The sequence below is a fragment of the Crocodylus siamensis genome, chromosome 11 (assembly GCF_052110815.1).
Source record: "Crocodylus siamensis isolate JL-2025a chromosome 11, ASM5211081v1, whole genome shotgun sequence".
Lineage (NCBI taxonomy): Eukaryota > Metazoa > Chordata > Crocodylia > Crocodylidae > Crocodylus > Crocodylus siamensis.
Window position 1 is genome coordinate 48,691,270 of NC_143405.1, and position 12,998 is coordinate 48,704,267.

Genomic DNA, 12,998 nt, shown 5'->3' on the forward strand with positions numbered 1-12,998 from the left:
CCTTTCCGTGTATGTTCTGCATTTCATACATCAGAGCAGTGCATGGAGCTCCCCCACAAGCAGTGGGGCTGGAGGAGACCACCCCATCACGGTGCAGGAAGCCCCATTTCATCTGCATGACCCACGGCAGAGCGGTTCCTCCGATCTGTTCTCTAGTCTAGTGTTCAACACCGCCCCCCCCCCCAGGTCTGAGCCTCCAACTTCGTCTTGCAAGGAGATTTCTTCAGACCCTGTGTTCCTCCTTCCCCATCCCTTTTCTGAATTCAGAATGAAAGGGAAGGGCCTGGGAAGGACATGAAACCCAAGTGGACATGGAGCTCTGGAGCGTCAGTAAAGGCCTGGGGAGCATGAGGTTGCACCATGGAAAAGCTTTGCCCCTGAGTATGGGGATGGTCAAGTGCACCATGGAAATATCTCTCAGCTTCTGGACTGGTGCCTTTCCCAAGCTTCTTTAAGTGACCCATGGAGGACTTTAAGTGAAACTTCTGTGCCTTTAAAAGCCCTCCGCTCCCTCTGCCCCACGACCTTTTAGCATTTGGGCCACTTCAGAAACAGTTTAGTGTTTCCCATTTCCCCAAACCCAAAGCTGCTTTGGGCTCAGACAGTTCACTCCCTGCGGCAGCTCCTTCCTCTGCAGAATTGATGCCCAGAGCTGTGTGTGTATGCATGCACGTGTCCCTCTGCACACTGCTCCCTCCTCATGTCCCCTGAGTCGTTAGGGGCTCAGCTCCATCCCTTGTTGACTTGAGCAATTATTTTTTAGGCTTTTCCTGGAGCCTCAAATTAACTGGAAGTGCTTAACGTCTGTTATTTTTTTAATACGTCTCTTTCTATTTCCCAGCACTGCGCAGTGCAATAATGTAATGGGGAAATTACCCCACTAGTTAAAAATTACTGCCAGAGCGACATCAGCCCATAGATCTATTTTAAAACCAGGGTAAAACTATATTGATTCTTCTGTGCTGCAACTCTGGCCTGTAAAAGGCTTGGAGAGGTGCGTTTGTCACGTTGCCATGGTGCGGGCGGGAGCCCTGGTCTCCCTGCAGGGGAGAGCAGAGACTCCTCCGTGGAGTGCCCGTAGCTGCGATGCTCTATATGTGGGCGTGCGTGCTGCAGAGTCCGCCCCAGCCTGCCCGTCAGGGCTGCCAAACTGCTGAGAGCCGCGTGCGTAATGATAACGAGCGGGATGTGCACGGTGGAGTTGCTGAGGATGAGCCCCCGTTGGTTGCTATCGCTGTCCCTTATCACTGCAGCAGCAGCAGCTAAGAGGCCTGCAGGTGAGCCGCCAGCCCCAGTGCCAGGTGCTGTACAAGTGCAGAACCATATGGACGTGGGCAGCATGGGTCACGTGCCTGTCAGGTCAGGGTAGGGGAGCCCTCCGCGTTGGGAGGAAACCATCCTTGCTCCTTTAAAGCACTTCATCAGAGCCCCCCACCCCAGGGGGCTCACGGACACGGCCTGCAGTAGACCCTAGGATTGGGGTGTAAGTTGGAGAGGGCTGTGGCAGGGCAGTGCTGGCGGTAGGAGCTGAACTTAGCAGTGTGGAGTCCCTACATCCTCTGTGAGGCTGTGCACGAGTGCAGAATCTGGGGCTCTTCTTCAGGGTTTGCTGCAGAGGGAGGATTGACTGTGAGGTCCTGCATCCAAACAGAGAGGCTCCTGGAAAGGGGCGAAGTTGTTCTACTCCAGCATCAGGCCATGTAGTAACATCAGGAGGGGTGTCTTCTGCCCCCTCTCTTGGGGAGGGGAGAGGGACCCCTGTTAGCAGTTGCAGGAGATGTAGAGGTGTAGGCAGGGAGCAATAGGACCAGGGAGGGGAGTGCAGGGCAGTGCTTGCAGGGGAGATCAACTGTCCTGCCTGGGCAGTTGTCAGCGCTGCTCTCGGCTTCTGAGAGCTGTGCCCCCCGGCCCCTGCAGCCTGTCTCCTTGCTGAGGCAGAGGCCCCACGCTCTCTAGTAGCTCAGGGGTCTCTTTCTTAATTAAATACATTTGTTTTGTAAAACTGACTAAAAATAATCCGGGGCTGGTGCGCGCGGGAGGCTGGCAGTGAATCAAAGGCGCCGCTCTAATTAAACGGGCCCCGGTTTGTTTGTGAGCCGCATACATTTCCATGCTAATCAGCTGCACACCGGGATCCTGCCTTCCCAGCCCCGTATCCTCCGCCTGATTGGGAACTATGCAAATGCCGGAGTCTATTTATTGCAGCAGGGAAACTGAGCTGCAAAGCTGTCTGTGGGGGTACGGGGAGGTGGGTGGGAGGGGAACTCAGCAGGATGCTGGGGTGGGGAGAGGGTGGCTTGCTCTCTGGAGGGCCTGGGGGAGTAGAGGAGGGAAAGGTGGGTGCTTGCTGCAGGGGCTTTGGGGTGCTGCTTGAGGGGACAGGGAGAGGATCACTTGGCTCTCCCAGTGGGGCATGAGTCCTGCTGGGATCCAGCACTCCTTGTGCTGAGAGCGCCTGCCTTCCTCTCATTGCTTGGGGCAGCCCATGGTGCTTGGGGCACGCTTGTGTAATTGCGGTCACCAGTGGGGTGAGCTGTGTGTGCTCTGCCCACCACTGGGCTGTCTTCTTGAATATGACTGACTTGGAGCAACAATTATAAGACCAGTTTAAGGGTAGTTAACCAGTCTAATGCTCTTGAGGAAAGGGAATGTATCTCTGCAATGTCACTGTCAAATTAGTATGGAGGGCAGAGTGGTGTTATATGGTCCATAGTTTGATCAGGATTGCCACAGTCGCATTTTGCAGAACTCCTAATGCATCATTTGTGCATTAAGTAACCGCAGCAGCCGTGGCCAGTTCAGATCCAGTTTAGAACCTTGCATGTTTTTTGTGGAAAGTCAAAACCAGGAAGGCTTTGTTGGGTTGGAAATTAGAGGCTTATTCCGAATGGTGGGCCTCACTGGGCCTGACTTCAGTCAACAACCCCTTTTTGGGTGCTGACACTGTTCAAAATAGCCCTTCCTTTTCTTAGAGCCACATGCCTGAGCCTGAGTGAGCTTCAGAGCCAGGGGCCAGCGGCTGTGGTGGAGAACCCTTGTGCCCCAGGTTTCCAGGCCCAGTTCATAGCCATCTTTCCCTGTCTGTTAAGCAGTAGCTCCCAAACTTTTCCCTGTCAGGACCCCACTGATAGTCCCAAACACCCCGTTACCGCCTACCTGCACATGTCTTTATTGTGCTGAAGCTGTATTGTGCTACCTGCCCTTGTGCCCACAATTACCAGGAGTTAGACCAGGGCAATTTAGCCTTTTCCACTTGGGCATCAGCTGTCTCAGTTTAGCGCTCACCTCGGAGTGTCTGAGAGGGCAATTACTTTAGAGCAGCAGAGGCATGGTAATGCTCTGCCTCTCGTTAATAGGGATACTTGGTATAATTGCAGGCTCAGAGGAGTTAGGGGCTTGTAACTCCATGTTGTTTGGATTCATGACCTGGTTTGGGCATCCCTGCTCCAGAGCCTGCCTGAGGAGCAATGGAGAAACTGAGGCACAGGGCAAGGATGCACGTTGCTGGGAGGCGACTGTCATTAGCACAGGGTGGCAGTGGGCTCTGGGAATTAGCTGTGCTGAGCCGAGTCCCCACCTCACAGTGGCTCTGTCCCTGTAAAGCCTCCTAACATGGTTACCACCTGTTTGGTGTCACACCAGTGTGCTTAGGAAGAGCTGTAATGTAATTGTGTGTGTAAAGGGATTACTGTTTGCCATGTCCCTGATACTGCTCTGCGGGGCAAGGGTGCTTTCTGCCCCTCTGCTGCCCCTTGCTTCTAAGTCTCTTATAAAGACTTCCGCAGGCCTGGCTCTGAGCAATGCCCTGTGTCTTGGATCTCGAGGAAGACTGAGGCAGGGCAGTGAGAGCCCCATCTTGTAGGTCCAGTCCCTGTTGGGCAGCTGTGGTCCAGGTGTGCCATGCTATAGGGGGAGGGTGCACAAGCCCTTTTGTGGCTTATGTGGGACAGAGCGTGGTTTGTTGCATCAAGTACTGGGCTCCTCATTTGCCAAAGCCAGACTGGAGGGGACTTTGGGAAGAACAGGATCCCTGGATGGCTGCAAGGCTCTGGTGATGGGGGGAAAGGAGTGGTCTGGCGTTGTGCTGGTGAGCAGGACATGGTTTCTGTGTGCACAGATCTGAAGGGGTAGATGCTGGAGGGGTCCGTGGGGGTGGAGCCAGGAGCAGGGGGTGAAGGTAACCAAAGGGTTGAGCAGATGGAGGTGCAGCCACTTGCTGTCCCAGAGGGGACATTCCCTCTTCTCTGGGGGTACTTTGCCCCAGCCTGTGTGGCATGAAGCCCTTGGAGATTAAGCCACAACCTGGCCCTGGGAGGAAGGGGTAGTGGGCTGGATGGGACTTGTCTGTTTTCCCCCCTAACTCTTTCTGGAAGCTGTGTCAGAGGAGACAAGGGCAGTGCAGGGTGAAGCAGGGAGGTGATATGGGCTTCTGGGCAGGGTTTGGGTGTATGTGTGAAGTCTCTCAGCCCTTGTCCTTGGGGAGCTCTCTCCACAGTGGTGCATTGCCCCCGTGCCCCCAGCTCCTGGCAGGACTACAGCATGGCTGGGCCACAACAGAGTACTAACCCACTCCCCTCTTTCTGCAGATCCTGGTGGACTTATCCAGTGCCGGTGGACGCTCAGCATTGCAGTACGAGAATGTTGTGGCCCATGAAGGCAGCTCCATCCTGCGTGACCTGGTGCTCAGCCCCGACCGCCAGCACATCTACGCCATGACTGAAAAGCAGGTACCTGCCTAGGTGGGGAGGTGGTGTTGGGGGGGGCATGAACACGGTGTTGCCGGCAAGACTGGGATGATGTTGGCAGATGAGGGGAGCTGCTTGAGTGAAGGGGTGGCAGCCATCTCACCTTGATTGTACACAACAGGGGACCCCAGCATGTGCCTACCACTGCATGCCTGAGTGAAAGCAGCCTTGCTGCTGCAGCCCCTTTTCCAGAGCTTTGTCATTGTCCTTTTGCCTCTCCTCAGAGCTGGAGGCCAGCACAGTTGACTAGGAGGTTTTGCTGGTTGACAGTACCATCCTCTTTGTAAGGTGTTCCCAGGGAGCCTATGAGATTGAGGTGCTGGCTCCTAAAAGTGCAGTGGGCCTTGAATGCCCAACTTCCTTCCTTTTCCCTGTGAGACTTTGGCTCTTGGCTCTGGTCGCTCTTCCTGTGGACTCATAGACTGTCCTGGAGGAAGCAGAGACAGGAGCTGATCAGAGAAGGGTTCCTTCCATCTCATCGTCTCACAGGACAATTGGGCCATTGCCGCGGTTTGATACGAGAACTTGGCAGTGCTGCACGTGGTCATGAGAGCCCAAGATCACTGGCACGCAAGGCACATGCCTACGCACACATGTGGGCCTGGCTCCTTCAGGAGGTAGTGTGCTCTCTGCACCTTTGCACTTCCCTTGGGAGGTACCGGTATCACCTCTTGGCAGCCCCCAGCTCTGCAAAAAGAGTTGCCTGAGGCCAGCCAGTGTAGAAGGCATCGGTCCGTCTGTCAGTTCTGGGCTTGGTGGCCACGAACCTGTGGCACAGTCGCTGTTTGGTCCTTCTTTCAACAGCTTAAGCAAAAGGCAGGGCTGGAGTGCTCCTTGGAGACTGGGAGACCCTCTGACAGGGCAGACATACTCTGCTAGGGGTACTGGGACAGCTGCTGCCACATCGGGGTAGAGGTCTCTGTTCCAGAGGATCACTGGAATCTCGGCACGTTGCTCGGGGGGTCGGGAGGGGGCAGCTCTGTTCTCTGTCGGGTTGTCCCTTGGCAGCTGCCTTGCTGCATGGCCCTGTTACCTTTTCCCTGTTTTGCTGCAGGCTCCCTCTGCTGCTTTCTTTACCTTGTCACCCATCACTGCAGTGACTGCTTCCTCCTTCGTAGGGCAGTGACTTGTTGGGTATTTCGCTGTCCCCTTCTGCCCCTTTTCTGTCTTCTCCCAGCCTTGGGAGCAGGCCTCCCTTACACGGCTCAACCCTGTCAAAAGGGCAGCGGTGTGCTGGCGCCTAATGCTCGTGAAGGATAGCTGAGATCACTGGGCTCCTGCAGCCCAGCGGGGCTGCCTTGCACCCAGAGATGTCTGCCTTGGACCCCCTGTGCTTTGGCTGGGACAGCAGTGCAGGCTGAGAGCGGAGCCTGGAGGGGGCTGGCGGATACAGGGGCTGTGCTGCAGTGCTCAGCCCCGTCTGTGTAAAGTGCAGACACAGGCACAGGCAATCCTGTCCTGACTGTAGTCCCTTGCCCCAGGTAGTAGTGATTGTTGGCAGCTGCTGGACTCCCCCTTCCACATCTTTTCCTTAGGGGTCCAGGCCTGCCTGCCCCTTGGAGGGGTCACATGCTGTCCTGATAATGTTGGATGGAGGGGTGGGGTGAGGGGGTGGGCAGGTGCAGTGAGAAAAGCACCAGTCTCCTGTAAGCTCTTCCAGGCAAGCTCCATTCCCACATGTGCCTCCACATGCCTCACTAGGTACATGGACAAGCACTGTCCAAAGTCACTGCCTCTGAAGGGCTTTTCGTTATCTGTCCCAGACATTTTTTTTTAACCTGCTGGCCCTGGGGGTAAGGAGAGCTTAGCGGCTTCTGGCTGCAGTTGCTAGGCAGGCTGGATGCAGCACACGCTGTTTCAAGTAGGGTGTGTGAGAGGTAGATAGCAGGATGGCCTCCGGTGGTCTTGCTTTGGCAGAGAGTGAGGAAGCGTCCCGCAGTGCACTTAACCGTTCGGGAGCCGTGGGCAGGCTTCTGAGCTGCTGGGTTCCCTGTCACAACCCATCAACTCTGGCTCTGCTGGGCTTGGAGCAGTTGCAGGGCTACAAAAGGGGACTCAGCCTGCTCACTTCTTCCCACCAAGGGTCCCCAGGGTGCTGGCTGCATGGGAGTTATTATGCTGAGGCCAGAGCCTTGGCTTCTCACCGTGTGAAGAGGAGCTTTCCCCATCTATGCTATGCCTGGGGTTCCCACGCTTTGGCTTCCTGGGAGCTCTGTTCCCCTCACAGTGCCGTTAACCGTGGCTGCAGCCGTACGTAGAGTGGGGCTGGAGCCTGGGGCAGGGGTGTGGGGGAAACCAGGATGCAGTAGGCCCTTGCCACTCCTGGCCCCTTGGAACGGACCTTTTGGCTGGTGGTGTCAGGGCCCTGCATCCGGGCTGTGCAACTGCGGGTGTGTCTCCATCTTCGAGTCTCCCTCTGGGTTGGAGCCTGCGAGGGTGGAACCACAGTTGTACTTGGACTAGAGGAGGCGGCTTGGCCGTTCTCCCAGGTGGGGGATGCTGGACTGGGGCCTTTGGCTTGTCTAGACAACCCCGGGGGATGGAGCAGGCCGTTCCCTCCTCCTCTTTCCAGTTCCTGTTTCTAGTTTATAGGCCACCAGAGGCTTGGAGAAAACCTTGGGCTTTCCAGGTAGCACTGCAGGGCTTGGTGCAAAGAAGCTTTGAAATTCATTAGAGTCAAGTCCACCAGCACTGGTATCTGCAAGGGTCAGGGAAGGGGCTCCATAGGGAATCTCTCTGCACCAAGCCCCATGCTGCCTCCTCTACTTGGCCTCTCTTCCAGCATGTCAGTGGGATTTTAAATGCTCTGCAACTCATCCATCATGGAGCAGCCACTCCTGTTGGCCTGTTGCTGAGCTGGAGCTAGCCAGGAGGTCCCAGGGGCAGGCTGTCCTGCCTGTGATGGACAGGGGTTGTGCCTGGGCCAGTAACGGCTGGGAGCTAGGAAGGGCTGATGGAACTGGGGCAAGGTCCAAGCTGCTGCCTCCTGTGGAAACATGTGAAGAAGCCAGAGGATGGTGCTGTTTCTGGTACTACAGAGCCAGTTACGTGCAGGGGCCTCCCTGTTACTGAGGGCTGGAGAGGGAAAGCCACATGCCTGGGTTTGCAGGCTGTCCTCAGAGAGCTCCCCCTCTCCGGAGTCCATGCTGCCCCAGTGCCGTCCAGCTGTGTCCAGGCGTGAGGTGATGGGAAGGGGTTGGTGCAGGTGTCACTTGGGTGGAGTTGCTGGGTTATGTGGGAGTGTTCATGTGATGGTGCCTTTCAGACTGAAAGTTTGTAGACTCCAGTTAAAGGGGCACCAGGAAGTGTCCTGCTCCCCAGGAGGTCTAGAGAGAGAGATTGGAGGGAAGACGGGTATTGTGGAGAAGTTGCCTAGAGGCTAGAGAAGTTCTGGCAGGGAAATGTCACTGAAATGTAGCTGCTCCTGGCTGCCTCCCTGCTGTCACCTGGTTGCAGAGCTGAGGGCAGGAGTGAGAGATAGTGGGGTGCCATGGCAAGGAGAGGGGCTTGCTCAGTGAACCCCGGGGGCGGAGGGGAGGATAGAGAGGGATGCTCTGTTTTGTTTTTGCTGTTGCTATCACCAAGAGTAGCAGGAGATGAAGGCTGAGCACCAGCCAGCACCCCATCTGGGTGCAGAAGGGTTGGGGAAGGACGCGTGACATTTCCGAGGAAGCGATAAGTGCTGTGGCTGGGGGGGGATGAAGCCCCCACCCTCTTCCTCCTCCTCTCCTGGCTGCTGTTTGCTTTTGGGCCCAGGGCAATGGAAGGGACAAACAAAAACTGGAGCGCTACAGGTGTTCTCATTAGTATGCAAACCAGAAGATTCTGATTGGCCGGCCTTATCTGAGCCTTGGAGCCATCACGTGCAGCCTGTGTGCTCAGCGTCTGGATGAGCCTCTTTTTCCCTGCTGGCCTGGCAGCATGGAGCAGTGGGGTGGGTGTTGCTGCCTGGGTGGGGTGTGCCTACTGTATTTTCTGTGGCTGAAATGCATGTTAGGTTCTGCAGCCACCAGCGAAAGCAACCTCTTCCCTTCCTTGCACATTGTCACCCCCTTCTACCAATGGGGAAACCGAGGCACAGGGCAAGGATGCACGTTGCTGGGAGCAGACCTGTTTTTGAACCACTAGGCCTTGCTTGTGCCTCAGCGCAGGATGTGACCAAGCTAAGTCTGGCCACGTCAGATTGGTGAAACCACGTCTTGGAGTAAAGAGCCCCTAGGGCTCCCTCAGCTTCTGAGATTCACGCAGCTCCTTGAGAGCACTCTTCTGCCAACCTCAAGCGGGTGCGGGTTGCAGCTAGGCTTGAGGCTGCTGTGCAGCACACAAGACCAGCCTGGCTAGGGGGAGCAGGCTTTCCTTGTATGCTACCCCAGGCAATGATGCCCAGCTCCCACTTGGAGAGACTGGGGGAGGTGGGTTCACCCCCTATGACTCTTTCAAGCCATGGGGTAGCTTCCCTGTGTGCCAACCTGGGGGCTAGTCATGTGGCGATGATTTTCTTTTTTGGGCATCGGTTCTACTGGGGAGTGGGCTGAGATCTGCCAGGCTCCTTCTGTGCGGACCTCCACTGTGTCATTCCTATTGTGGCATCACCGAGTTGTGGACGTGTGCAGCACCTAACACAACAAACGTGGTGCGCACAGAGACGGTGCTCTGGTGGCTTTTCACTCAATCTTTCTGTCTCCTGGCTGACGAGCAAAAAGCTTTGCCATCTTGTGAAACCTCTCCCTACCCCGGTCCTCTCCTTAATAAAAATGAGCTCTTCCACCGCGGCCTGGCGTTATCAGGGTGTTGGCGGAAAGTAATTAAACGAACAGTTGTAACAGAGCTCGGAGGGCCAGAGGAATGAGGGGATTTTAATCAAATCTAGAGGAGCAATTAATAAAGAGCATGTAACCCTTTCAGGCTTGCTTCTGCAGTTATATTAAAGGAAGTATTGGGGTCTGGTGGGCATCAAGGACAGGGATTGGCCCAGCTGCAGCCCATTTTCCTGCGCTGCCTTGAACCCAACTAATGCAGAGGCTGGCACGAGCTCCAGACCTAAGGCCAGTTGGGAGGCAGGGGAGTGATGCCCCCCTTCACCCCACCTGCCAGTGCCCACATCACTGGCAGTGCCCTAGCTGTGATATGGAATATCTGTCGGGCTCAGTTTGGGGAGCTGCCTTGCTGAGGAGCATGGACAGCTGGGTGGGGACCAACACCTAGAATAGCTGGGGCGGGAGCTGGGGGTCAGGGCTGAGGCTGCTGTCACGCTGTGTAGGCTGCTGAGGCCCAGAATAGCAGAAGGAGCTGGAGGTTAGGCTCCTCAACAGAGCTGGAGGAGGGGTGGGAGTGTGGGGAGCTGCATGTCACGGGTGAGGGGAACGCATTTGGTGGGAGCACTGTGCACACATGTAGACCTGTGACCTTTCCCGGGTGGTCCCCAGGCATGAGAAGGGGTTGCCTTGTTGCTGGCACATTGGCTTTCTCTGTGTCACTCAGGAGATACTTTCTCCTCCCAAGGCTCAATCATTCTTGATGGATGTCATCTAGATTTCCCTGGCTTGAAGTGACTATCTGCCTTCCCATCACGTATCGCCTCCAGAGGAGCTGAGAGACACGGGGGACCCATTAAGGAAGAGGAGTCCTCATGGGGCTCTTGCTTTCCTCCCCATGTCAGTCCCCTTGGGGAGCTCAGGCTTTGCTGTCTCCCTAAGGCAGGACACTGGAACACCCTTTGTCCTGGGAGGTGACCTCAAGATCTTGGGTTACTGGGTTAACCTGGGGTGGGCAGAAGATACGACTTGATTCAGTTCCTTTTAACATCTCTCCCTTTCCCATGGGCTGGGGGTCAGGGTCTGGCAGTTGATATCTGTTACCAACAATATCACGGGTGGTCACAGCGGCTAATTGTGATGTTCCAGGCTAGGGGCAAGGCGCTGCGTGTAAGGAGAGAGTGAAAAGCAGAGCCATGTGCCTTGGGAAGGAGCGAGGTGTGTGCAGCTCCCCTGGAGCTGGGAGGCAGAGGGGGAGTTTTCCTGTGGCTCCGCAGTCAGGTCCCATGTGTCCCCATGCTTGGGATGCAGCCCTGGTGTCGCTGCATCTGTAGTTATGTTCATGCCTGCATGAGCTTTTCCAGAGCTGAGCAGGGAGCTGTTTATGGGGCTGGAACAACCCAAGTATAGTGGGCTCAGGGGACTTCTGCTCCCAGAGACCAGATTTTACCTTATTTGACCCCAGAAAGGCTTGCAGGGTAATGAGGCATATACAAAGGCACACGTCCCTAGTCCTGCTGCTCCCTGCCTGGTGCTGAGGGAGGGCACAAGGGCTTTGTATGAAGACTGGGTGTCTGAACAGGGCTTCTCCAGACACACCAATGTGCCCATCACTGAAAATCCTGTCTTATGTGTGGACGCTGCCAACCTGTGTCTGTCCCAGTGGCAGGGCCAAGCGGTGGGAGGGAGGGCAGAGCTCCTTTGCCAAGCCCCATACTTATGCTGGGGCCTATTGCCACAGTGCTCTCCAGGCTGTGTGTCCTGAAAGAGGCAGCATGGTCCTCTCCAAGGGGTGTCTCTGTCTAGCAGACCCCCCACTCTTGGAGACCTTCTGGTGGTGGCACATCAAGGCCTTCCCTTCCCTGGGTTAGCGAGGCGTGTGTCTGGAAGCTGTGAGCAGGGCAGGGAGGCAGGGCAGTCAGCTGGCAGGCGTGGGGCCCTGGTGCCCAGGTGCTTATCACAGCTGGGCTTCTCTGGCTGTCCTGGCATGGCAGGGAGAGCCTGGGCTGCCCAAGCTGCATCAGCAAGCACATCTGTGCTGCCTGGGCTCTCACTTGTTAGCCTGGCCCTTTGATTTCCTAAGCCTGGGGCAAAGGGTGAGATGAAAGCACAGGAAGGGGCCCTCTGTCTGCCCCTCCTGATCGCCAGAGCCTGGGCCCTGGGATTTTGTCTTAAATCTGTTAACTCCTTCATACCCAAGAGCAGGGCTCTTCATCCAGCATGCTGCAGGGTCCAGCGCCAGGTGGAGAGTCCCAGTTCATTTTCCTCCTTAACCACGGTGTTTGTCTTGTGGGATCCTTGTGTCCTTCCCTGTCCCTTCCTTCCCAGGCACTGTTGCCATTTGCCCCCCAAGGGAGGTGCTGCCTTCTGCTGGCCAAGCCTGGGTGCCCTTTTCTTAGTCCCTCTCTCCTGTGTTCAGGGCTCCCCAGGGAGATGGCTGCGTCAGAGCTGGCTGTCCTGCAGCTTCCCGATGGCAGGGGAGGTCATCATCCCCCTGTCTCTGTCTCCCTCCAGGTGACGCGGGTGCCCGTGGAGAGCTGTGAGCAGTACAAGAGCTGTGCGCTGTGCCTGGGCTCCAGGGATCCCCACTGTGGCTGGTGTGTCCTTCATAACGTGTAAGTACACTGTCTGGCACGTCCTGCCCATCCTGCACCCCTCCTGCCTGGCTCCCCTCAGGCTGCCTGTAGTGCATCTTCCCTGTGACCAGTGCCCAGAGCCAGGATGCAGCGGAGCTCTGTCCAAGGCGTTTACTTAGACCCATCGCTGTGGCCTCTGAGTGCCCTCTGGATTAAGCAAGCGAGTTATGTGGGTAGTTGTCTTTGGCTCCTTGCTAAAGCTTGGGGCTGTGCTGGTGTCTGTTGCTTCTGGCTCCTTGCTCCCTGCTATCACAGGCCTGAGCCCTCGTTGACAGTCCTGATGTTTCCCTTTTCTCCTGGCCCATAGATCTCCCCTTCAGATCTGCATCCTCCTTGTTCTCCCCCCTGCGGAGTCCTCACCTGCTCAGGGTGCACTATCTGCACTTCCTGACTGCATGCTTAGCCCTTAGAGCCCTGGCTGAGCCCTGGTGATGGGAACAGAAGAGCCCAGCTCAGCAGATTTCCCTCCGATCTTCCCATGACAGGTGGCTCTATCCACTGCTGGTGGTGTGGCACTTGCTGGCTCCACTGAGCATGCAGGGGCATCAGGGAGCCCGTTGGAGAGAGGCACTGGCTGTAGGCTGTGGAGGAGGGGGGCATTTGGCTTGTGCTGTTGCTCTCTGGCTGACTCCACCAGCTGTGCTGCATGCCTTGGAGTGACATGGCCCAGTGTGGAAAGGGTGCTGGATAGCAGCCTGCTGGGGTCATGCAGCACGTGGAGGATGTGCCGGGTGGCTGAGGATTAGACAGCAGCTGCCCAGAGGCTGGGCAGGAGGTCTGCCCCGCCAGATGGATCGATGCCAGCCCCATGGCAACTGGAGGCCTTCACCCCATGACCCTTGTGCAGCTGCTCTAATGCCCTG

The 12,998-nt window shown here is 56.4% G+C and overlaps 1 protein-coding gene across 6 annotated transcripts in view; it reads left to right on the forward strand.

Annotated features, from left to right (window-relative positions):
• PLXNA1 (plexin A1) overlaps positions 1-12,998 on the forward strand; it is a 233,419-nt gene that overhangs the window by 102,949 nt on the left and 117,472 nt on the right. For all 6 annotated transcript variants that reach the window (XM_090022932.1, XM_090022938.1, XM_090022936.1 and 3 more), the window contains exons 4-5: positions 4,587-4,727; positions 12,014-12,114. In XM_090022932.1, the coding sequence (XP_089879058.1) occupies positions 4,587-4,727; positions 12,014-12,114 (242 nt within the window). The remainder of the gene's footprint in view (positions 1-4,586; positions 4,728-12,013; positions 12,115-12,998) is intronic.